The sequence below is a fragment of the Calliopsis andreniformis genome, chromosome 10 (assembly GCF_051401765.1).
Source record: "Calliopsis andreniformis isolate RMS-2024a chromosome 10, iyCalAndr_principal, whole genome shotgun sequence".
Classification (NCBI taxonomy): Eukaryota; Metazoa; Arthropoda; class Insecta; order Hymenoptera; family Andrenidae; genus Calliopsis; species Calliopsis andreniformis.
The window spans coordinates 5,121,952-5,148,881 of record NC_135071.1 but is presented as its reverse complement, the minus strand read 5'-3'; the positions used below and the strand labels follow the sequence as shown (position 1 = coordinate 5,148,881).

The 26,930-nt window shown below is 35.1% G+C and overlaps 1 protein-coding gene across 2 annotated transcripts in view; it reads left to right on the top strand.

Moving 5' to 3' along the window:
• Positions 1-26,930, top strand: part of LOC143184832 (phospholipid phosphatase 1) — a 137,064-nt gene that overhangs the window by 32,761 nt on the left and 77,373 nt on the right. For both annotated transcript variants that reach the window (XM_076387340.1, XM_076387342.1), the window contains exon 2: positions 24,205-24,367. In XM_076387340.1, the coding sequence (XP_076243455.1) occupies positions 24,205-24,367 (163 nt within the window). The remainder of the gene's footprint in view (positions 1-24,204; positions 24,368-26,930) is intronic.

Sequence of the window (26,930 nt, the reverse complement as noted above, 5' to 3'; positions counted from 1 at the left end):
CGCGGAGGCCTCAAGCAGTGGTTGTCTAAACAGCAGTATGACACCAATACAAGGGAGGGCAAATGTCAATCAGTTACCGTCGAACAACTGAGCGGAAAGTTTACGACACTTGACATGGTTAAAGGATTCAAAATTCAGTTGAAGTTGATGAATATCATTGAATAACAATAATCTTAATATGTCCACCTGGACGTAAATTGTCTATTTACTTCATACATCCATACATGATTCTCTCATGTGCGAGTATTGAAATGGTACACGAAGATATGGTTGAATAATACTAAACCTGTCTACTGTTTACACTCCATAGAGTAAGTGTAACGTCCCTAAAGCGATGCTACGTTGTTCATGGAAGAGCGGCTTTCCAATGGACGAAAAGGTGGGGGTTCGTGTAGCGTGCGGTTAGGGAGTTGAAATCCAAGGTTTATATCTTTCTTAACAATAATTTATTCAATAAAAACTTATTGTAATCCTAACGTTAATACAATGTTGATATCTGTTCTAATGTGGTTGAATATTTGTTCGGTTCGTGGTTAATCGATTACTCGCGACACTCGTCTTGCCACTCGCCAAATTAATCTTGAGTGGCTGTTTCAAATTCCGGATGGACCTCGTCAGTGAAATGTTACAGTGAAAAACAGTGAGTCCACACGACGACTCTAGTTGCGGTGAAGTTCAGACGGCTCTGACTTCTTTCCTTGTGTTCTTATCGAAGACTCAAATGCATCTCCTCGAAGACTCGAATGCATCTCTTCGAAGATTCGAATGCATCTACTTCTTGTCAAAGACTCGAATGCATCTACTTCTTGTCGAAGACTCGAATGCATCTCCTTCTTGTCGAAGACTCGAATGCATCTCCTCAAAGACTCGAATGCATCTCCTCGAAGACTCGAATGCATCTCTTCGTTTTTTCCGGAGTCCGTTCTTCATCATCTTACATCCCCCAAAATGCGCGACTTTAAGGGCATCACCGATTTTGCACGCCAAAACAAATCGGCATTGATTGGCCTTTGACCCAAAGAAGGAAGATCTTCCTAGTCACTCTGACGGGGGCAAAGGAACCGCCCTGATTTCCTCGCGACGAAGGTGGAGGAGACGTCTCCTTTAGGTCGAAGGTCGCGAAAATTGGGGAGGAAGAACGAACCCCGGAATAGCGTGGCTTGAGTAGGCCCACGCGCGTATTTTCCGAATGTTTTTATGGCCGTATTGTCCCGCGAGTTAGCGTCAATCCTCTGAGTCCGAAAAGGATGAACTGGCGAAGACACCGATTGCGGGGCAATACGGCCCTCGATGGTTATTAGGGAGTAACACTCTGTTCGAAGAAAGCACGAAATTACTTTATTCTGCCAGATGCGGAATTTTTGAAAGTACGGATGAATACACAAGGTATTTACAAGAAACTCGGATTCCCACATCTCGCAGCAATAAACACGATTGCCTCTTCGAACGGAACAATATTAATAAAATCATAAGATAATATGATGTTATATTATATGTGATTATATAAATGTGAGGTTATATTGACCGTCATTATCATCTAACATATAATTGTCCATCAATTATCTCGATAACGCAAGGGTTATGCAAACACGCTATACAGAGTGTCCCAAACTAAGTGCGGGAGCCGGAAATGGGAGATTCCTGGGGTGATTCTAAACAACATTTTCCTTTGCAAAAATATCTTCCGAAGCTTTGTTAACGAGTTATTAACGAAAAACCCCGACCAATCAGAGAGCGCGAATAGCGAGCGCTCGGCCGACCAGCGACAGGGCACAAGCTACGCGGAGCGTCTGCTATTCACCGTGCTCGAGGTTTATACAAGAAACTCAAAATGTTTACGTCAATGCTCAATTTTTCCTAAACTATTGGATGAAAAATTATGAAAGAAATTAGGACCACGTTAACTATTGAGACATATATTATAGAATTTTTTCAGATTTTTAAATTAATTATCCAAGTTGTAAAAAATAAAAAACGAGAAGAAAGAATTTTAAAATGCCGATTTAGTAAAGTAATGCCATAGTAAAAAAAATAAAAAGCAATGTTTTCGTAGTTCCTGCGGATTGTACGTTATTTTACTGTGTATTAAAACATTGAAAACTCTACAAGAATACTTATTTCATAATGAATGAACAAAAATTGGACGTATTAGTTGCTGTAATCGGTAAAAAGTATGGAAACATTGATTTTTATTTTTTTAATTACGACGGACCAAAGCAAAAAATGTTTAAATGAATTGAGATTAATAATATGACTATAGTAATATGAGTAATTACTATCGGTAAAACTTACCCATTCGGAGAAGAATTCACCTGCTGCCTGAACACTTGCTCCATTGGGTTACTATGCCGATCCCGATCACTGAGGGATGATGCTCAGGTAGCGTTGATCGCAGGTACAACAGCACAAGAAGTCACTTTGCATTTACAATACTTCGCGGTCACTAACACTGATCACTTCACTAAACGAGCACTTGACCTTTTAATGACCGACAACCGATTACTTTCAAACGTTCTGCGGCATTCCGTAAATAAAAACAAGATGTTACACAGTTCGGCGGCGAAATTACGATCGATACTGACGATTTATTCCGAAGTATCTTTTTTCACGCCCTCACATCCTTCCAGTGCGACTTCTGGGAGTGTAGCTTCGTCGAAATACTCGAATTTGATTTGTTAGTTGATACCAATGAGGTTGGATCTTCCTCGGTTACTTTTTTTAGTGGAGGTGGTAGTCTCTCCTTCGAGTCGAAAAAGTCACAAGCAAATTCAGGGGGAAAAGCAAAGGCATATCGGATTAGCGTAGGAGACTAGGAGGATTAGCGTAACGAGTGTCTCGCAGATGTGGCCGTTTATAATCACAGGTATTGCCCTGCCTAGTTCGAAGGAGCCATCCATACCCGAGACCGAAGGCCGCGAGGGTTGCGTCGCGCTTACCATGGAAGTCATTTCGATGCATTCGGACGGATGAAATATGGAATTGCTCGTTGTTAAAAAGCGAGTTGGGGAAACTCTTTTGCCCTTAAACATTTCGTCAACGATTGTCTGGCAGAGACTAACTCGTCGTCGCGTCGAGGGTTAAATACATTAATTATATTCGAATCCCTTTAACTATATCGATGTCTGCGTCCTGCGACCGAGCCTTGCTTTTTATCACGCTGCACATGTAGTGACCGTACAGTTATTCTTGTATTATTACTCAATAAACCCCCCAATTTATTATTTCTATTTACCCTGCTACCTTTCAAAATATTTTTATAAAACAAAATCGAACAAATAAACAGATATTCGTTGAAATATTTCGAAAGAAAAGAAATACAGATCAATCTTTTTATGGGAAGGATAGGAAAATGATACGGAAAAATAACTTATTTTATATTTTGTATTTAAACGGCAAAACCAGAAAACGGTTTGTCATTCTATTGAATTTAATTTCCAAGCGGTTTATAAAGGAGATCCTGATTCTAGGTGTACCTGAAATGCATTTACGTGCATGTAAAAGATTCGTCAAATCTTTACTACACAGGTAGGTTTCCCCTATTGGTCGAAAAGGTTTACGAAAATTGGGGAAGAGGGAAACAAACATCGGATGATCATAGTGGCCATCGGTTGATTTATACTTTGTAAGTCTGTAAGGTCTTTTAATAATTGTAAGTCGTTTCTCGGTGCTGACCATCCGGCAGAGGCTTGAAACCAGTATTTTATATATCATGACTGTGAAAATAAATATATCTTTCACAGCTTTCTGTTCCTTTTTCGTCAGTTTAAATTGATGTTTAAATAGGAAAATCGTCAAATAATACAAAACTTTCGCCATCCATCTAGCAGGTGAAGATCAGCAGGCCTCCTAAATGAAATCTCTTTTTCAGGAACTTCTCCCAAGTAAATGATTGTGAGATGCAACAACTCTTTGTAATCATCTCGAGGTTGATATACTTGTAGCTGTTTCTGTGCGAAAGAAATCCTGTCTGCTGCAACATTTTCTACGATGTTTGAGGACGTGGTATCAGAAATTACTGTTTTATAATTGCTTTGGTCAATTTTGTCCCAGTTGTTCTTAAACCTTTTAAACAGTTGTATATCAGGATCAGTAGACAGACGGAGCGATTGACTCACTACAGCTTCTAACATAATTTCCATTATATGATGTCGACAAGCAAGCAAAAGCGTATCTTTTTCTATTTTCTGCTCTAGAAGAATACAAGCTCCATTTCTCAAACCGGTGTTTACGGCTGTAGTGTCAAAACATAAATATTTTACTTTATCGCACAAGTCCCATGAATTTATTGTTTCATAGACAGCTGATGCACATGCTTCGCCTGTTCCTCGATCCAATTTTGGAACCGCTAGAAGCTGGTCGACCCCATGTCCTGATACCTAAATTAACAGACGATCTACAATTTCGTGTCCACTAATATATTCAATTAACTTTCCATCCCAATGAATTGTTAATGGCAAATCAGGTTTGAACTCGCTTTTGAGAGATTCTGCTATTGCTTTCCAATTTTTCAAACGCTGTCGACGAATGGAAGATCTATTAACATTAAACTCTGAAGGGTCACATCCTGCACTTTTCAAAGTAGATGCTACGACCACAGCTGCTTTTCTGTCACTTAATTTAGAGACATCAAGGCTAGCAGCTAAGTGGCTATTAATTATGTCCTTTCGAGCTCGCTTTTGTGGCGGTTGCGCTTTTGAAGATTCTGATAAGACTTCGAAATTAGATACAGTTGTTTCTTCGCTGGTGGAAGGAGAAGAAAGTAAGCACTTTTCTGTCAAAGCCGAGATACTTCTGTTTTCACGTTCACGTAATTTTTGAAGACGTTCTGCTTTCCGTTTCGATTCCTCACTTTCTTTTAAACTTTTTTATCTACTGAACCAATTAAACCCTGGCGACCTTTCTGTTGTGCTAATAAAAACTGCTTATCCTCTTCTGTAGTCATAATACTTAAAGCTTCAGAGTGAGCAATATCAAACAAATCTTCTAATTTTTATTGCTAGTCTTGTTCTTTCTTCTTTAATACTTTCGAACGTTTTTTCTTATTCTCTTTATTTTTTTTCAGATTCTGCCACTCTTTGAAGTGTTGTTCTATTTTACTGATTATATGCTTTTTCAATCTTGTTGGTATACTAGCTTTTTCCCACAAATTTATCACTTCGCATGCAGCCACAGTCGCAGCATCACGAATGGTTTTCTTCTCTTTGCTTTTGTAATAAAAAAATAAACGTAATACTTCACTAATAAAAGGCAATTTTGACTGATTCAGATTTGGTAATGACTGGCCAATAAGCCAAATGTTGGTTTTATTTTTAGTTAGTAAACTCACGCCACTACTTGTGGACGCCATGACAAGTTGAAACAAATACGTATGCTTTAGGAAAATAAATGTGCGTTCTCTCGCTAAGGACAACTGAAGAGCGGGATGGGGCTCAACCGCGACGTGTAGGCACAGAAAAGGAGTAGGGGAAGGGGTTGACCAAAGTGAGTCTCTCTATATGCTATTTGACTTTAAAATGGGCTAATAAACATGCTGGAATCAATTAGTCGGATTCATGGTTTAAATGGCCATATAATGCTTTTTCTGAAAGTTTGACTGCTGGTAGCGACCTCTAAAACCTTTCCAAAAATTAAATAAAAAAATATTAGTTTATATTTTAGAGTAGAGAATCATATGACAGGGTGCCGCGACAATTTTTCAAAAGTCAAAAAATAAGGACCACCCTACACTCGTTACGGTCTCCTACACTAATCCGATATGCCTTTATTTTTCCCCATGAATTTGCTTGCGACTTTTTCGACTCGAAGAGGAGACTACCACCTCCACTAAAAAAAGTAACCGAGGAAGATCCAACCTCATTGGTATCAACTAACAAATCAAATTCGAGTATTTCGACGAAGCTACACCCCGAGAAGTCGCGCTGGAAGGATGTGAGGGTGTGAAAAAAGATACTTCGGAAAAAATCGTCAGTATCGATCGTAATTTCGCCGCCGAACTGTGTAACATCTTGGTTTTATTTACGGAATGCCACGGCGTTGCGAATACCGCGCCGCGTAACGTTTCAAAATAATCCACGATTGTGGGGATTTTGATTCGATGCGTGTCGCAATTGTCGATCGTTAAAAGGTCAAGTGCTTGCTTGGTAAAGTGATCAGTGTTGGTGACCGCGAAGTGTCATAAATGCAAGGTGGCTTCGTGCGGTATAATATACCTGCGATCAGCAGACCCTGTGCTACAGCTACAATGTACACATTACCGGGCATCATCCCCCAACGACCGGGATCGGCACAGTGACTCAGAACAACAATTGTTCAAACAGCAGGTGAATTTCTTTCCGAATGGGTAAGTTTTACTTTTACTTTCGAGTGAGGGAGTCATATTATTAACCTCTAGTTATTTAAACATTTTTTGCTTTGATCCATCATAATTAAAAAATAGAAATCGGTGTTTCCGTAGTTTTTACCGATTACAGCAACTAATACGTCCAATTTTCGTTCATTCCTTATGAAATAAGTATTTTTGTACAATTTTCAATGTTTTGATACACAGTAAAATAATATACGATTCGTAGGAACTACGAAAACATTACTTTTTATTTTTTTAGTATGGCGTGTCAAGTTAAAGACTGTGAAAAAAATGTTACACAATGGTATTAGTGATATTTATGTAATGAATTAATATTATCGTAAATCCAGTTTTGCTACAATACTAAATTGGCATTTTTAAATTCTTTTTCCTCGTTTTTTATTTTTCACAACTTGGATAATTAATTTAAAAATCTGAAAAAATTCCATAATATGTGTCGCAATAGCTAACGTGTTCCTAATCTTTTCCAGAATTTTTATTTCAATAGTTTAAGAAAATTTGGATAATAACGTAAAGATCTTGAGTTTCTTGTACAACGCTCGAGCACGGCGAGTAGTAAACGCTACACGTAGCTTGTGCCCTGTCACCGGACAGGTGCTCTGGGACTATAGGCGCTCTCTGATTGGTCGATGTTTTTCGTTAATAACTCGTTAACAAAGCTTCAGAGAATATTTTTCCAAAGAAAAAGGTTTTTTCGTCTCCGGCACCTTATGTGGAACACCCTGTATACATGTATCTGTATGTAGGTTTAACGGAAAATTAGAATTACATATAAATGTTTTAAATTAACAATAAACAATTTAACTGTGTAAAATTAATACAAGTCACAACATCTTCACAGCAGTTAGTACAGTTCTGTTTTTGGAGGTTGTTGGTAGAAGTTCAAATATATCAGTTAGATATGGATTTATAAATGAAAATTTGTGTATAAAAATTATAATATTTGTGAAATGCTGTTACATGCAATTCAAATATTTAAAAAAAAAATTTTTCCATGCTGTGTATCGTACTTGGAATCTTTCATTATAAGAAAATAATTATCATCTGCGGATATTCAACCGCATTCCTTAGGAGACTATAAAATTCTAACCATAGGAAGGCAGAGTTGAGCATATTTTATTTAGAATAAGGGATAAAAAGTGAGGAATAAATTCATAAAGTTTATTTCCGAATAACGGATGTCAGTACAGATTTATTCGTAACCAACGAGTAATTGTTTATCGAATAAAACTGTTATTCATATTTCGTGTATAAATTTTTGAACTTTATTCGTTAATAACTCCGCGGCGAATTACTTTCCAAATTAAGCAGTATTGGCACATGTAAATATCATTGCAATATGTTTAATAATTATTTGAGAAGTTATTTAAATAAGTTTCTATTTAACTAAAAAATTATCCGTTATTTTGACATAATTTTATTTTATTTGTAATTCTCATTCGAAGATGCTAAGAATAAAAATATATTCGAAATGTTAATTCAAATAATGTCCAAGTCTGATACAAAATGTGGGAGGACGCGTGATACATATACCGTGTCCACGCTCGGACACGGTATCTCAGTGAAAATAAATCTTTTTCGTAAACAATGTTACATAGATCGAAGTTACATCTATAAAACTAATACGCACTCACTTAATAATGTGTCCAATCACCACTATTAGTGATTATTTATTGCTTGAGAATGTCTGAGCATACTTTCAACCTACTTTCCGGCATATGAGACAAGAAGAGATCTCCATACTTCTGGAATACGACGAACTAGTGTTTTCAATTTTAAAATACGTTTTCCTCGGAGTTTATATTTCATAACAGACCAAACATTTTCGATTGAATTGGCATCGAGGGACTGAGATGGCCAATCTAAGACGTTAATACCGTTCCCTGTTTTCCATTCTATACAAAGATGACTTCGGTGTTTGGGATCGTCGCCCTCTTGACGTGTCCACTGGTCTCTGGTTCCATCAAACCAATGTTTCACCGATACTAGGAGACCCCTTTTGTACAATTTAAGCCCCTGCTGTCACTCTTTCGTTCACTTGCTAGAGCTAGCGTATTCTACCTTCGATCGCCGTTAGGTGCGAAGAAGATAGGATTTTGGATTCTTTGGCCAGGTTAAGGAGTTGGAACTCGCCGTAAACTTTACTACTTTTTATTCAAACACTGTTTAGCTCTGGTACTCTCGCGATCTGTAGTGCGCTGGACTCATCGGTTATTCTGGCGATCAGCGACCTTTCGGGTGGCAAAACGGCGGGGGGGGGGGGGGGGGGGGGCATGTATCGCCAACTATCCTGGAATTCACTAACTCGGCGCGAAATCATTGATCTGAATGCGATTGTGTAATTGAATGCACGTGCTATAACACCCCGAATGTTGAAACACCCCGAAACATGAACTTTTATTGGATGTTTAATGCTTCTTTGGATAATTGCATGTTTTGAAATTGTAATACGCCATGCAACTCTATTGTCTTCCAACCGATGCTTGATTGTTAACATGCCTATATTTGTACCCTTTTTCGCTAAAACTGTTTGTTCTTTACGTATGGAAAGTGTCAGATTTTTCGAAAAAAGCTGCCGAATCACTTTATCTTCCCCTTTCGTCGTAACTCGCTTCGAACCTCGATCAGAGAGATCATCGACACACTTTGATTCCTTATATCGTTGCACCCACTTATTTACAAAATTCGCGAGACTTATGCAAATATTTTGCTACATCTCTAACACTCATTTTAGATCCGTTCGGGTGATAGCACAAGAAGACCGCTTCGAATCGTTTAGCGTATACGGCATTCATCTCGAAATGATCTAAACGTTTCAGTGACAGAAACGATACTAAGAGAATTGGGGTTATTGCGTATTAGAGGAGACTTTGTATGTTTTGACTAGCACAATTGTTGTTGATTCATTGGATATCAAGTTGCAGATATCGCATCCATGTTCTTGTGAATCACAGAATCATAGAATGATATTACCGTATTATGATGCTTTAATCTCTTAAATGCTAAGCTATTTATCGAATCGTACGAAAGAATCAGTGTACGCAGAAAGCGTTCTAAATCTTCTGCAGTTAGAAGAAATAATAGATGCTTTATAGAAATTAAAACAGCAGAGCACCGTAATGTCAGTACGCGATTTTCTGATTCAGAAAACAAGGATTTGCATTTATCAACAAAGATGGCACTTTCAACAATTCATTCCATAATATATGTAAATGGTAAATGTAAAGCAATACAATTATTAAAAATATGTTATCAGTCCTTATCATGACGTTGGCACTACTTACTTTTCCGTACGTGTACCAGACAAATCTTTAAATTCATTTTCCTCAGAAACTAAGTATCTTGTAAAACAATTGCATTCTTTATTTTTGGTTTATTATTACACGTAGAATCGCCCCTTCTAGATTGTATCATATTGTACATAAACTTGTTTTAATTTAATCGTTCATAGAAAAGATGAATTGGCACGAAATATTCCACAGAATGTCGTCATTTGATTTTTAGATTTATCCTTTAAAATTTTACAAGAATTTTTGAGGATTGCATCGAAGAGTCTCCTTGCGAGTTGGAAAGTGAAAATATCTATAATGTCAAACGGATTGTCTGTGGCTCGTACCGCTTGCCGGCGACTTGGACCTAAGCATTTCTAGCTTCTTTACGAAGCTGCCCGAACCGCCAAGCTCACCTCTTGTTCGAACCTTACAATGTCCCTCGGAACGATATTTCACTGGACTTCTTGTGGGACATGAACAATGCACGCGACTCGTACGATAATATGTGTAGTGAAGGGGAAAATTTGCAATATGTGCCATGCCAGATTTGGGCATCATGAGCCTCTTGAATAGGCGTCGCACAGTGGTCCAGATCGAGAAATTTAGTGACATTTTTATATATTTTTTGAACCGTAAGAGATATTTATACGCAATTTGGACTTAATAATTAACTAATATTAAGCTACAAATAGGTTTCAGAAAAAATAATAAAAATATTATTTTAACCATATTATTATTATTGCATACATAAGTTATTTTATTATTAATTCGAGATCTAAATTTTTAATTTTTTTTGTACATGATTTTATGCGCATGTTGGATATACATATAGGGATCGGACGACAAAAGTAACCGGTACAGTATATCCTCGTTTGTTGTTACTAATCGGGAACATTTTCGCGTATTTTTACTTCTGATTCTTTTAAAATCTTTGTGCCTAGTTTCCTGAGTTTCTTCAGAGAGCTGCCCGATTGGAATCAATGCGTATTCTATAATTTCTGCTCCATGTATTAACAATTTATGTACAAAAGCCGGCATGTAGTACCAGCTGTAATATTGTACATAATGCTTTGCTGTGTCTTCAGCATATTGACGAAATTTTTCGATATTTATTTTATAGGGGGAAGAAATAACCTGCAATAAGAAATGGGATTCTTTATGTAGTATGAAATTAATTTCAGTTTTGTAAAATCTGTTTGATTTTAAAACAAAGTACTTCCAAAGTATGTCATAGAATCAGTCACAAATTTTCAACATATATTTATTAGGGAGAAACGTATTTGAAGTATAACTTATATATTGGCATACTTTGTAACTTTTTCCCTTTTGAACATTTCGAAAAATCATTAATAGCATCTTCTTTATACTTTAGGTTTTACTTTGAGCATTGCCGAAATCTCAAAACCAATTTGGACACTGTACAGTTAACAATAAAGACAAATTTTCGATGTAACGTACGTTTGCAGGTTCACAACAATATCACACAAATTTTCCGAAGAGTTTTGCCTACACGTAAATAAAACGAATAATACGAATGATAAACGTACGTAAAACTATACGGCTTAAAAAAACGTTGATACCTTCAAACACTAATAATTTGAAGACTGGGACGCAGGGGGAAATGATTTTTCCATAATTATTTAAAGGAAAGTGTGCTGTAAATATTCTAATTTGTTAGAAAGTGGAATTCTTTGGAATTTGAAAGATATTTCTTAATAATTATAGAGAACATTAAGAATTTTTTGTATTTCATTCAGCATTATTTTTTTAACATATTTCGCAGAGTAATTATTAATGTAAAGTATGATTTTGTATTTCACAAGAATACTCTTTATTTAAAAAAAATATGAAAGGAGAATATTGAACAAAAATATCAGAAACACCGCGAAGAAAGGAAACAGTTGTATAACATCAAAAGTACTATCTTAAAACGTTCAACTTTATGTGCTCATTATCATTAAAGTTTTTATTAAATAATATTAAAATTGTCATTTTCTGGATTATTGGGCAATTAATAAGCAGTAAACATTCAGTGGATATCAATTTGAACAAATTAGCTTTTTCGCAAAATGTCATTAAATTTCTCGATCCGGACCACTGTGCGCCATCTGTTGTGCACCAGCCGAACTGAACTTGTCATTTCTTTTCTGTTTTATCCTTAACCTAGCTAAAAGCATTGCTAAAACACTATTACACTTTTCTTTCTGATATTAAAAGATTATAAGCTGGGAAAGGGTTTATTCAGTAGAAGAAGGTTCAGTGGAGTGCGCTCTAGTCATGATTTCGCTTAGAATAGTCTGTAAATTACCTAAAAGTGCTTTGATTTCATGGCTGTAAATTTGTTAATTTTTGCTTTACTTTGAACATTCATATTACTGAACATCAATAGAATCTGAATAAATCATGACCAGAGCGCGCTCGATTGAATCTTCCTCTGTTCAATGAGCTGGAAAGTGCCAGCTCAACAAAATCTTCTAATATACGGAAGAAAAGTGTAATAGCGTATACCTCTGTTTTTGTCTAATTTTGTCGATAATGTTGCTGTCCTGAAATATACAAGTCTACCCCTTTAAATACCTTCTTAATCTTTCAAATATCAGTCTTTGTCTATTCGCAAAGGAGCATCGCACGAGCTGAATTGTATCACATTTCACGCTTCATTGATTCCCAGAGGTTCCTCATTCCCGCAGTGGTGGGAATAACGACGAGACTTTATCCCAGGTTTGGCGATATCTCGGGAGTACTGTAATAAGGAATATATGCCCTATTTCTCTATATTCAGATTGGACTGTGTGACTTGGTCATCTGAATGATGTATTTTTGTTATCTTTTTTATATCTCATAATTTAAAAAAGCTTACAGACTGACTAAAATACATATTTTTTGTACATCTTTCGGTATAGTAGAAAAACGTATTACAATATTCTCTCGGTAGCAGACATCTGGAGCTACGCGTTAGTGATGTTAGGATCCTGGATTCTGTAGAGATGAAACAATACTAATGTAGTATTAAAATTTTTTTGTTTTAGCTTTTTATCAATGAAAATTTCACAAACTGATTGATGAGATTTTTTTGATTAAAATAGCACCAAACACGGTATAATTTCGATCATATTTACTTCTTTATAAATGCTCATAATTTATTCTGTTCAAATATTGCTTGTAATATAACGTACTGCGAAACTTTTCATTAAACTGTACCAATTAGAGGTACAGGATGTTTAAAAATTATGTGTCACGGCCACGATAGCGTGATTCTACATCTACGATTTGGTGAAAATTGGTGTAAAAATCTACCCGCAAAATTAACCTTGACCTTGAAAATCAAGGTCAAAAAAGAAGTTTTTTTTGTTTAATCGTGTTGTACCAGTCATAAGAACCAACGTTGTGAAAGAAACCATGGATCGCAACTCTATTGTTCTCTTAAAAAATGATGTTGCATTTCTTATAATTTTTGCAACTTCTTTATTTACAAAATGTTTACATTCAGCAACAATATATAAGTAAATAGCGTACTATTGACGAAACAGCGGGAATCATGCGTTAGCTCGGAAAATATAGCCAAATGCAGTGCGAATTAGTGGAAGGCGATTACCTTCAGTAGAAATTCTAAATCCACACGATTTTTAACGACTTAATAAACAATTTGGCGATCAAGTAATAATTCAGGTAGTAACATCCTTAATCAAGAAAATGCCAGAATCTGAGTTCTGAATTTGTGGGATTCTGAAAATATAGCTCAATCAAATCTGTCACTATATACTTTATTTTGTTTTTTTGGCACATTAACAAATGTACCAGTAGAATCTTCAGCAGTGGTACAAATTTTGATGTCGTATTTAGCGTATTTTGATGTTATGTATTGTTTAAAAGAACATTGTCTTCTGAAGGCAACCAACAGCTCGTCAACTACTATATTCTCACATGATTTAAAAAATTTTATGCAACTATTTACAAACAAACTCTATACATTTCTAATTGCAACTAATTTGTCATTTTTGTAGCTTTAATCCTTTTATCGTTAAATCGTGAAAACACTGCAATCTGTAAATCTATTTCGTGACATTGCAGTTACAAAAAATGGGTGGCGCATAGTAGAATTAGCAAACCATATTTCTCCTACTGCCTTTTTTTTACATTTCAAAACACTTGCTTTGGTTAGAATATTAAAAAAAAATCTAATTCTACATGGTTTCAGTTTTTTGTTAGATGCTCATCATTTTACAATGTGAAATATCTTTCAGCTTTTTGATAAGTGTCAAGGTACAGTGGCTGTCAGCTACTTAAGACCGCTTGATAGTTCAGTAAATAAACATTACACATATTTCAAGCATTGAGATTTTCGCAAATTAAACTCATATATAATAAACTTTGAAGTATATTATATCATAATATTACAATAATTTTATTTTTAACTTTACAAACTATATATATTTCTAACATTTCTTTAGATTATGTCGTTATAACAGCAGACAACTATTTAAGACTACATCAGATTAATATTGTAAATACAGTTAAAATCAATGAAACTTAGAAAATTTCGTGAAATAAAACTCAAAACGTAATTAATAACGCTTTGGATCTCCTTTTTGTCGAATAACTTCGTCACAATCCTTCTATATTCGCCATCCTTCTTCCATAACAGCGTAGAGTTCATTTAAATTTTTTGTTTTTTTTTCTGTTTAATATATTTGTCCACATCTATCCATAATATCTCAATGGGATTGAGATCTGGAGATTTTGATGTCCATGATAATATTCTTATGGGTCATTCCACGCGAAATCGGGCACGTTTCGGAGCCAGTTCTTGTAATTTGCTTAAATTTGAATATGTTGTAGTCTTTAACGATATTTAAACGTACCCCAAAGGATTTTTCAAAATTTTGGAAATTGTTGATTTTACAGCTGTTTGAAGTTAAGTGCTACCATTTTTTTAAAAAATTATAGCTATTGACCTAGTAAGCGGATGGAGATAAGCTTTACGGTACTTATTGTAAAAAAAATTGTTTTTTAATCATCTTTTTTGCAATTATTTTAAACAAATGCAGGTTTTTAAGATGAAGCGCGATTTTAAAAATCTGAAAAAAAGGAAAATATAGTTTGATCCTTCCCCTTGATGGACAAACTTTCAAAAAGATGGACATTTTAAAATTGGCCCTGTGAAAATTGCGGAAAGTTGACGCTGCGTCGAGTCGCACTGCCGCGGCGGGCGTGTCGTCGCTGACAGCCAAATTAGGACTCATCGATAAAAATAATTTTTGACCAATCAACTGCCGTCCGGTATCTATCAATGTTCTGTAGCGAACCGTAAACGTAATTTTCTATTACGCTCAGAAATGAGCGGCTTCTTGCGAGCAACACGACCCATAAAATTAAATTCATTCAATCTTCTTCTCACTGTGCGAACACTAATTTTGCTACTAATTTCGGTACCAGATTCATTAAGTACTTGTTTCGCTGTTTTGTGTCAGTCAGCTTCAGAGATGTGATGAAGAACACGGTCCTCTTTGACTGTTGTATTACGAAGTCTTTTTTTCGTGGCACATTATTTGCTGAACCTGTATTTAGTATAAACTGCACTGCTTGTACACACGCTGTTTTGAAAATGTTTAATCTTTCAGCAATTACCGAAAATGAGTATCCCTCTTCTCTCAATAATTTAATTTGGTTTCTCTGTTCAGGGATAATGTTCTTTCTTCGACTCATGTTTGTAGACTGATTTGCTATTGTTTACATTCTTGAACATGTCAGACTATAAGAATCATGTCAACAATGACGGTAGCTAAGCAAATGTGATAAAAACCTATCGGTCTTGCATAGCTGTCCCCTATTATAACGGTATAATACAAGAAAATGTCAAAAATATGTGTAAATTATAATATAGAAAATAAACTTATTGCAATATTATGGTATAATATACTTTAGGGTTTATTATATATAAGTTAAATATGCGAAAATTTCAATTTTTTAAATATGTGCAACGTTTATATACCGAACTACCAAGCGGTCTTAACTAGCTGATCGCTACTGTACATGTATAATATTCTTAATTTTGAATGTTATGAATACATTAGAAATTTCTAAAAATGAGTCATCAGCTTAACCGTAAGGCATAATACCTAATTGAATATTTAAAATATTTCCTGCAAGACATCAATAATTTCTTAATCATCATCATCTGATTTAATATCTGGACCTCACAGCCAAAGTGTACTAAGTCACGTAGAAAACAAATGGATTTAATATACTTTGGTTCTGGAGTCCAGATATCAGTTTCTTTTTCTGGTTACACCTCTACAAGTTGCATTCTGATTTTAATGCATTTTTGTGCAATGTGAATTCCTTATTACTATTATCTTTAGGCTCTGGTTCGTTTTTGTAAATGATAATCTTTAGAGCGATATCAGTTACGTTTTTGATAAAGTTATATTTTTATCAAGAGACGCGGTAGCATGTCGACGCCAAGATCATGAGTCAATCACTGCCGCATATCTTTTCCCAAAAACTGAGTATCGCAACCTTACCCGAAATTCATTTCGTCAATATCCCAACACGCTTGCAATATGCTCTAAAAAGGGGATTTTCGTTATATAAACTGAATATGAGCTTTCGAATGAGATCAATTTCAAAAGAAGTGGTTCACGTAGGACATACAAACCGTAATATCATCTCATGAGTCACATGAAAAGGTCAGGATTCTTTTTCTTCATTTTTTCATTTCCATAATAATTTTGTACGATTTATATTTTGTTCGGCATAATACATATACGCGTTACATGGTCACATTCAGACAAAAGGAACTAACACATGTTTCGTTCGTCGACCCTCGGAATCGTTCGACGTGACTTGCCAACTGTCAAACAAGGTAAATTATAAAAATTTAAAACGTCACGTGTTTGTCTACCATTAAACTATTCCTTATTAGTAACTAAACTGTGTATCTATTTTATAAATTTATAGAAAATTCAAGTTACAAGGGAACATCCCGAAGTGTAAATGTCAGATTTTTATGAAACTTGGTATGTTTGTAGATTAGCCAAAAATATTAGACACGTATTTTTTTATCTGCTGGTATCCATATCGAAGGAATGAAAATCATCGCCAAAATTGGGGGTGGAAAACATATTTCGCTCGAAAACTATTGGGTCTAGCAAAATGGCGTAAATGAGGCGATTGGATACTTTTCAACGACGAATCCATTTAACTAAACAGTTTTTGAAAATATCAATTTGTTTAAAAAATGTATTAAAAATTAGCATACTTTTGTTGTTTTCCTTAACTAAATGTTGATCGATCATTTTACAAATTTGTACGTGAATACTATGTACTAAAACACAACATACCCACGAAGAAGAATTTTGAATTTTTACGTTATAAGCAAAATAATAGCAATTCTTGGTTCACTACATTTTGTAAAAAACTCAGCCCTGAAACAAGTGGCTATGAACAACATAGATCTCCCCAAATACCTTAAAAAGGTACACAAAAACACGCTAAGTATATGCGGTCTCTTGAAAAATCTACCCTATAGAATTCAATCTCCCACAAAGCATCAATTTGAAAAAAAAATTAAAAAAACAGTTTAAAATATTAGGACAAACAAATCCATTGAAATCATTGAAAAACACCAAGCGCTAGAATTTAATCTTCTAACAAAACATTTGTTAGAGTTAAAGGAGTATAATAATTAGTAGCAAAGCGTGGTTGTAAGCATATGAACAAAAACGTGCCTTAGAGCGTATTCAACAGCTATCACCCGAAAAAACTACAGTACCACAGAGGGCAAGATGCGAGTATTGCCTAGCCTATACTCGCTCTAATATTTTGGTACTGTTATTACATTACCAATATTGTAGTCCCAAGAAATATCGTTTTTAGTCTTATTTTTACCTCTACTGTGTGTCTCCTACGAAAACTATTTGTAATGCTCCTTGCACATGCTGTAAGAAAATCATGTTTCACCCTATGAAGTACGCCTTCCTTTTTACCACAAAAAATCAACTTACAAAAATCATTCTTTATGCTACAGTTAGAAGCTTTTTTGACTAAAAAATATTTGATGGGCCCTTACGTAAAGAAGTTCAGTATTGTATTTATGAAGAATATGTATCTTTATAATGCTTTCATAATTATGTCATTATACAGTATTTTCGAACAGTACGGAATAAATTAAAGGGTTGATTCTACAAACCAAAATAGGAGGAAACTCAAAAATAACGATTTCGGGTTTGAGGCTTCGTTTGTTAGTTATATGCGTTCAAAAATGCGGAGACCCCATGCGGAGACCTCGTGTAGTTGTACACACGTACTGTGCTATCAAAGGATTGTACGTGATGTGCAGTCAAAGTTGAAATGATAGAATTATTGTTCCAAACAGAGTATATTTTATTCTGGTTAAGGGTTACATCTACCTAGATAGGTTAAAAAATCAATTTTTCGTTTTTTACATATTTAAAAGCTTCATGTTTAAAGAATATTTCCTGAAAATTTCATATCGATATTTTAAAAATTAATGAATTTATACAGTTTTTAACGACACAGGATCGCGTGGCCGAGTATTACTAACCGACCCGCGGCGATCACGATTGCCACGGACGGAATAGGTATGTAGGGTACAGTAATATTTGGGTACACTTTGAAAATTAGTACCAAAGCATACAAGTCAAGGTTAGGAAGAATTTCACTACGCATTCAATCTACTATTCCTTGCACTTTGTTAAAAAAAGTGAAACGAAGTTTCTTAAAATTATGCCGTCGAAAGCGAAAATTCCTCGCAAAGCTAGGGCTTCTCCAAGCATTAGGAAAGATCGTTCGAGGAAGAGGAAGCATCTAATATATCCTTTTGAAAAAAGCAGTAGAAAAAGTGTCCACCAGTGCATCTGCAAGAAAACTTTGAAGTGCAATAGATGACAATGTTTCTATAAATGAAACTATATCTTATGTTATATTAAACTTTAGTACTGTATTTTCTAGGATAAGTGAACATGTGAAATGCAAACATTGTGAAAGTGATGTGCAATTCAGTTGTGTGGCTGTTCATGGCCTTGGTTTAAAAATTAATGTTACGTGTATGCAAGAAACATGTCCGAAACAAATCGTAGATTTGTGTTTGCTATTTGGCTTCTTCGAATAGGGTTAGCTGGAGCAAGAATATTTTGTGGAATAATGGACCTGCCGCGACCGGTCTTCCAGGCCACATATAATTTAATAGTAAATTCTTTACTAAAAGCTTAATCAACTATTTGCAAGCAAGTGTTACACCAAAGTGTTGAAGAGAAAAAGAAATTGACAAAGGAAACAAATAGAGGTCTCGGCATGGAAGGACTTACAGTTTCAGGAGATGAAACGTGGAGAAAACGCAGATTCAACTCTTTATACGGAGTATCTAGTGTGATAGACCATTATAACGGTAATATCTTCTATGTCATCGTTAAATTTAGTTACTGCAGGGCCTGTGAATTTTGGAGCTCTAAGAAGGATATCGTATAATATACAGAGTAGTTTAGTACACACGAAGGCCAATGTTCCATAAATTATCAAGGATTAGCAGGAAAGATAGAAGTTGATGCTATTCGCGAAATATTTATGCATTCCGAGTCAATATATAGCGTCAAATATATTTGTTACATTCGTGACGACGATACCAAAACAGACAAAGGCATAATTAATTCTATTTCGTTTGGTCATCGAGTGGAAATTACAAAAAAAGAATGTGTCGGCCATGTTCAGAAACATATAGACACATTGCTTCGCGCTTGCCAGAAAACAAAACGTCTTGCTGGAAGAGGAAGACTAAGTGGAAGACTTATTGACAAATTCAGTTTTTACTACGGCTTAGACATAAGAAGAAATAGCGATTCTTAATAAATATAAAGAACGCTATATGGACTACTTTCTAAATGTTCGACTGATGAAAAGTCTCAGCGTGATTAATGTCCTCAAGGACTAGAGTCGTAGTGCTCTTGGTAAAGAGCAAACGTTGAAGGAACACTACATAGTTATGAACATAAACCGCCTTCTTCTAAAGATATCATTGAGGGTATTCGGTCAATTTTTGAAAAACTTTCGGATGAAAATTTATTAGCGAAATGCATCGATGGATACACACAGAATACAAACGAAAGCTTCAATAACACTGTTCGGAGAATGGCACCGAAAATTATCTCTAGTGGCAATTAAAAGTATTTAATGAAAATACATCAACGTATAAACAGATTATGGATGCAGCAAATATTAGAGTCAGAAAGAATTGTGCCACATATTGTAAAAAAGAAGACGCACGGCGAAATCGTTCAGTAGAAAATGAAACTCGAGAAGCAATTGAATCTTACATTGTGTTACACATTGTCGCCTTTGCACGCTGCTGGAAAGCACATTTATGTACTTGCAACACATTTTGATTTTACATCCTTTTTTGTATTGTAATTATTATCTTCTATTTTTTTATGATTCATATCATATGTACTTGCAGCTTATTTTAATTTCGCATATTTTCTTTTTCTATAATCTTCTATGGGGATATGTACTTGCAGCTCATGTTGATTTCAATTTTTTTTATATTGTAATTTTCTATTTTTTTTGTGGGATCTTCTATTTTTTTATGGTACCCCTTTTCGTCCTTGACTTTTTTATGTACTTGGCATAATTTTTTTACTTTTGTTAAGTTTTTTGTTAGGATTTCACTTCTTTTTAGAAAGATAATAACCTTCTACTACAGATAACCCTATGCTGGTACGTCCGAAATGTCACTCGACACTTAGCAGGTTCTCTTTTCGCTGACGGCCGCTGAGCCCTGCCAAATGATTCCGAGAGTCGACGAGTAAAACATGTGTTAGTTCCTTTTGGTTGAATGGGCGCGTGTAACTCATATACGTATTATGTTGACAAAAATGTGCCTGAATAAGAGAAGAATCAGAAGAAAAATCGTACAATTTCCGACTGATCCATTTGATGATATTATGATATCTCTGTCATACGTGGACCAATTTTATTGAATTTGGTCTTATTGGAAAGCTCAAATGTGGTTTACATAAGAAAAATCCCTTTAAATGTAGACAATATTGCCCGCGTGATGAGATATTAATGAAATAAGTTTCAGGTAAGGTTGGAATAGCCGATTCTCGAGTGAAGATACACGGCAGCGACAGTCGACATACTTATAAACAGGATATTACTTCATGTACTTGGCGTCGAGACGCTACCGCGTGTCTAGATTTTTCTACAGTTAGTGTATACTTTGAAAACGGAAAGACTATATTAGTGTGTCCCTAATAGTGTGCCTGTTCCGAACTGTATGCCCGCTGTATTGTGCATCTTTCAGACCTTTTTCTGTCACGTACATAAATATAATATACACTAAAATTTCTTTGGTGAACTGCAGATTAGTCACACCACCACCGATTTCGATTATCTTTGGATATATTGTTAAGTTCATCGTTCTAAACAACTTTCTCCTGCACATATAATAGGCAATCGGTCTTAGTTTATGAAATATTTGCAAAAAACTATTGCTACTACTGTATTGAATTCTGATTACACGTACGCATCCGTGACAGCGTGATAGCCGTTTTTCTGCTGTTTCTACAAATATAGCACGGGCCCGACAACCAATTATTATATAAGGAGGGGACTATTTAGCTTTAATTATTGAACTTGAACATTGTTTATGAAACCTTTACTTTCCATAAGCGGAATAAGTTGACCCAGTGTAGACGTCCAAAAAAAATCCCCCAGGCGACCCAAGACATTAGAAGAACCTAGTGGATTTAAGTTAACCCAATGAACAAAGATAACATAAGTCTAACTATCTTTTTTTATAAGATCACCTTTTTTTGTACTTGTCCACTGGGTCAACTTATTCGTACCATCACCGATGTCGATTTTGGCTCATAACTTTAAAACTAAGGCCGACCGCCTATTATATGTATAGGAGAAAGTTGTTGAAAATGGGTCATTCCACGCCAAATCGATCACTTTTTGACCTCGACATCAGGGATTTTGTTCAAAATTGAATATGATGTAGTCGACATGAAATTAGGGGAGGTTTAAGTCATCATTTTGCTATTATCAAAATTTGTTTACAAAATACAGGCAGTCAAAGTTTTCAATTTTTGCCTATTTTCGTGAAACCGGGTGTACTTTAGAATTTTTATCTCAGGAACTATTTGTCGTATTGACTTGATTTTTTTTTGTTTATTTTAATCGGGAAGGTTTGGTCTATTTTAATAATATATTTTTTAATTGGAAACTCTTTTTTGTAATATGGAAAATTATAAACGAACTTTTCTTGTGCAAATTTCCCTTAGAGGATCGGGGGTAAAAAATTAAATAAATGATATGACCATATTCCTTGAACTTCAGTCTATAAAATAAGCTATTGCCGAAAATGGAACTCGTAAAACTAACTCCGCAGTGAGGAGTTACAAGTAGTGGTGCGCGCCGCTTCAGGTAAGCGACCCGCGCGCCCGGAGATTACGGTCACCGGATCGGACCTCTCGCATCCCATATTATTTGACTGAGGTGTAAAAACAATATCGACAGGTCGCGTATCAGTCTTAATGGTATAATTTGTTCCTGAAGAAAAATTTTACTAACTCACTCTTGGCCAAAGACACTTTTTTATGGAAATCAAGTTCATACACATCAGCGTCTTCGCTTATTGAATATTAATTTAAAAAAGTGTCATTGCTTGATTAAAAGCTATATATCAATTAGGAAATTGATTTGATTTTACTTTTCTTGTTTTTTTATATTTCTGTTTTATTACTTTTTCATTCTTAATTTTCTTTCTCCTGTTTTCTCTTTCTACTTCTTCTGTTCTGACTATTGTTTTTTTATTTTCATTTTTACTTTCATTTCTCTTTCTTCTTCTATTTTTCTCTTACGTTAGTTGAATAACCATTAATTGAATACAAACACGCATTAACTTGGCCTACCATAGTTGTGCAATAAATTAGGAAACTTCTAGAAAAACATTGATCCGAATTGTAAGTACTATCAAAGTTGACTGGAGCTAAATGAGCTGTGGAGTCCTGTTTATCTTGTGCTTTCCCGGCCTCGTAACGGAGATTGCGATTAAATCCTACCTCCAATCAATTTATACAGTTCAACTTATATTGATTGTATTTAATATTTAGCTATAGTATTTTGCAAGTACCTTGAAAACAAAATCCAATCACTTGTTTTTATTACTTTTCCCATGTTAAATACGTCAGAACAAAGTGATTAAAAAAGGTTCGGTTTAAATTCGTGAGGAGGGATCTTTCGGACACGTTCATTCAAGCTTCTACCCATTCAAAAAAATAGAATTTCATTCTTATAAAAACAATTACACTCTATACAACTAAATACAAAATATTCTTTATGTTTACTAAAGGCAACTGCACGAATATTTTTTATTCCCTCCAGCTATGGAGTTTTGCTTTCATAAAGTATAGAAATATGTTCTGTTTAACAAGATAGATATCATAATACACACATGCTGTATACTCAATTTTAGTAATTTCGAGAGAAATAAGTTCAAAGATTTATTGGTATTTTATAATTGCATAAACATTTTTTGCTTTGCATATATTATGCTATATTTATAATACAAGCATAAACTAATGTATTTAATTAACAATACAGTTAAATCCTTGAAAATTATAATAATAATTTAATAAAAATACTTATAGGATGAACATACACCATTAATAGCACTTCGCAATAATAAACTAAAGCAATAAATTTCGTTATTCAAACATAGTAATGATAAAATGAAGTAATAATTTTAGTATTTAAATTTAGCAATAATAAAATAAAATAACAGCATTAAGTCTCTTCAACAGTTAAAAATAATTAGAAAGAAAGGAAAAGAAAATTTTAAGTTACAAAGACATGAAGATAATTATTAATTTAAATTTTACTTATTTTCAATTCTTTCAAATGATTTTATCACGTTGGTCGTTCATGTTATTATCGAAATCGAGTACGTCACTATGATCTTTATGGTTCATTATTATTAATTTATTATTATCAAACGTATTATTAGTTATTTCAATGTTTTGATCGACACAGACTATTTCATAATTGTCACTCGTATTCATTGTTATTCACTTCACTTTCACTTCGGTTACAATACAATGTTATTACCGTTTAGTATAGTATAATTTGTATAAACATTGTATATCTTTTGTCATAGACATATAATGTTTGTATACTCGAAATACATGATGGACGCAAGGATATATGTACAATAAACAAAACTATTATTTTTCACAAAATAAAATCAATAATGCTGCAATATTATTATACCATAAAGAAGTGTGTCGTAGAAAGATTTTCCTATAATTATTCGGAATATTTTTTACGCTTACTGCACTTCTACTTGCCAATAATCTTAGCCAGTGTGGCCGCAGCTTATCTGTGTTAAACGTTTTCAACATAAACCCATTTTTTGAAGACTTGGTAAATCCATTGCATGTTTTCTTATCTAAAAAGAAGATTTATGAATCTAATACTTCAGTCCAATATTATGAACATCAATATTTCGAATATGTCAAAAAGTTATATAATAAATTTTTTTTACAGAAATCAACAGAACAACTAACTCACTGCAGTACTGCAACGTTGGAAGAAATTTTGGATAATACGAACGGAATAACAACGCAAACCATTTCTGAAAAGATCATGAATATTTGTAAGAATACTATACGTTGGGTGCTTCTTTTGGATATTTTGCTCGCCTTATCAGGTTTGGATTATTTTCTTTCTTGCATCAATTTTACACTTATACATGGTGTATTTACACTTATACTTGGTTATACAATATTGTAAAGGATAATAGAGAAATTCAAGTGAACTCTTGAGTTATAAGAAAAGAATAGAATGAGGACAGTAAATGGTTAAGCTAGGGAGAGAAAAAAGAGACTAAAACCTGAAGTAATAGAAAAGACGTTGAAAAATTGTGAACTCTGGAAGTTGTAAACAAAGTTTTTTTATATCGAACTTGTATAGTTCTGTTAAAAGAAGAGAATTTTATTTAAAATTTATATTAAATAAAATTGGTTCATTTTATGTTGTCTATTGAGTTTGAGTTTTAATTTCATTTAATATAAATTGGTGCAAACACGTTTACTTTTGTTGTATAAAATTGAAAACATAAAAATACAGTAGTTCTTTTAAGCTTTTGCTAAATTATGTTAGCTTACTATGTTATTTTTGAGGTCGAGTGTCAAGTCCATTTAATATAAATAGAATTTAGTATTTTGTATTTCTGAAACTTTATGAACAGTATTATACAGGGTGTTTCTGAACAACACGAGATAAATTTAAGGGGTGATACTAGAGACCAAAATAAGACGAAAATCAAGAATAACAATTTCGCGTTTGAGGCTTCATTGATTAGTAGGTATAAGCATCAAAACATCTGGTGGAAAACACCAGAAATGATCCCGCGCGGAGGCATCGAACAGTGGTTGCCCGAACAGCAGTATTGCACTCACGTAAGGGAGGTGAGATGTCGATCACCGTCAAGCAACTGATCGGAAATTTTACGATTCTTGACATGGCTACAGGATCCAAAATTCATTTAAAGTTGAGGAATATCATTCAATAATAATAATCTTGTTTAATCGTTGCAAACCATGGGCCCACTCGAAACACTCACTACGAGATAGAAAAGCTTAATATGTCCACCTTCATGTAAATTGTCTGTTCACTTCACACATCCACACATCACAATTCTTTCATCCGCGAATATTGAAATACCATACGAGGGGTATCGTTGAATAACAGTAGACCTGCCTACTCTTTACAATCCATAGGGCAAATCAAAATATACCCTATGAAATTTCGGAATGGAAAGGATGAATGTGTCCACCCTCTAATTAATCTTCTAGTCCAAATCTACACGCGAAAAAACTGCACACACTACTATGGTAGAATTAATTTCAACAGGAGACTTAGGGTCACTCAGCCCCTTACGCGCCTTTCTGGTGCGTTCAGCTCCCCGTGCGCGCGGACGCACTTGCCGCGCGTGTGGAATATCCGTGAGCTCACTCCTCTGTCCCACCAGAAAGGCGCGTGAGAAGCTAAGTGACCCTGAGCCGCCTGTTGAAATTAATTCTACCATAGAAGTCTTGGCGTAGAATTTGAAGGAAATTCGTACACACAACTAATTACATGAATTAAATCGCGTTCGGCGTTCATGTCTGTTGCACTAATCACCAGCAGTCTTTGCTTTCCTAAGCGAGTATCATCAAAAATTGATAGAAGTGTTTTCTTGATATTTAAATTAACGGAATAAGTATCCTATTACGTCCACACGGCCATAGGCCAAATCAATGCCCCCCCCCCCCCCCCCCCCCCCCATCGATTCAGATTCATAAGTCACCGCTAAAGATTGGCTACAATATGGCGTGATGCCTGCGAACCAATCGCGGAAGTAGTAAAGAAGCGTAGCGTAATAACAGTATTAACGAACGCAAAATTTCCAGCCGGCAACATCGAAATAAGAGCATTCTTTCGACTTCTTCGACGATTCCGACTTCTGCTAAAATCTTGTAGATATCTTCCTTCGCTAACGGGTTCTAACGGTCGCCTAAAACCGAGGCATGAGAAGCAAATCGGTTTTCGCCAAACAAGGGTTTTCTTTGAGCCTACAGACTTTGGCAAAGGTTGAAGCTCTGCGGCCACGCGTGTCGGTAACTCGAAGGTACCAAGCCCTCACGAGACATCCCAGTTGGCTGAACGTCTCGATATTCGCACTTTTACCAAACTCGTTGTAATGCAAAACAGTCGCGAGTATCATCTTGGAGTTACCTCTCCAGGGATTAGGTGGAAGTGCCGCGTGCAACAGTTTCGTTGTAATATTATTGTAGTATCTGTTATATCAGACAGAACTGTATGCTGACAGGTTTTCTCGCCGTGAAGAACGTAAAGTTATCGCGCTGGTATCTTCGATACCTGACGCCTCAAGTACAGTAATGTTGCGGACGAGAGCCGTTTCGTCTACACGGACGAGAGCCGCGGTTTATCCCCACTACCTCGTTTGATACGTGCTGCCGAGAAACCAATTCTTGGAACCATCGCGTTCGAGCTCGACGCCCGAGAACAAGGATGTCATAAAAAACAACGATAGCATTAGGAATTTAAATAGGAAAAATTGAAGTTTCTTATTCGCAAACGGATTTTCACGCAAGTAACACCAATCGATTCCTTGTGCTCTCCCGATTAAAATGATGTCAAACACGACATGATTCCGATTATTTTTAACAAAGGTACATAAAACTTGGTTTGTAGAACGAAAGGTCATG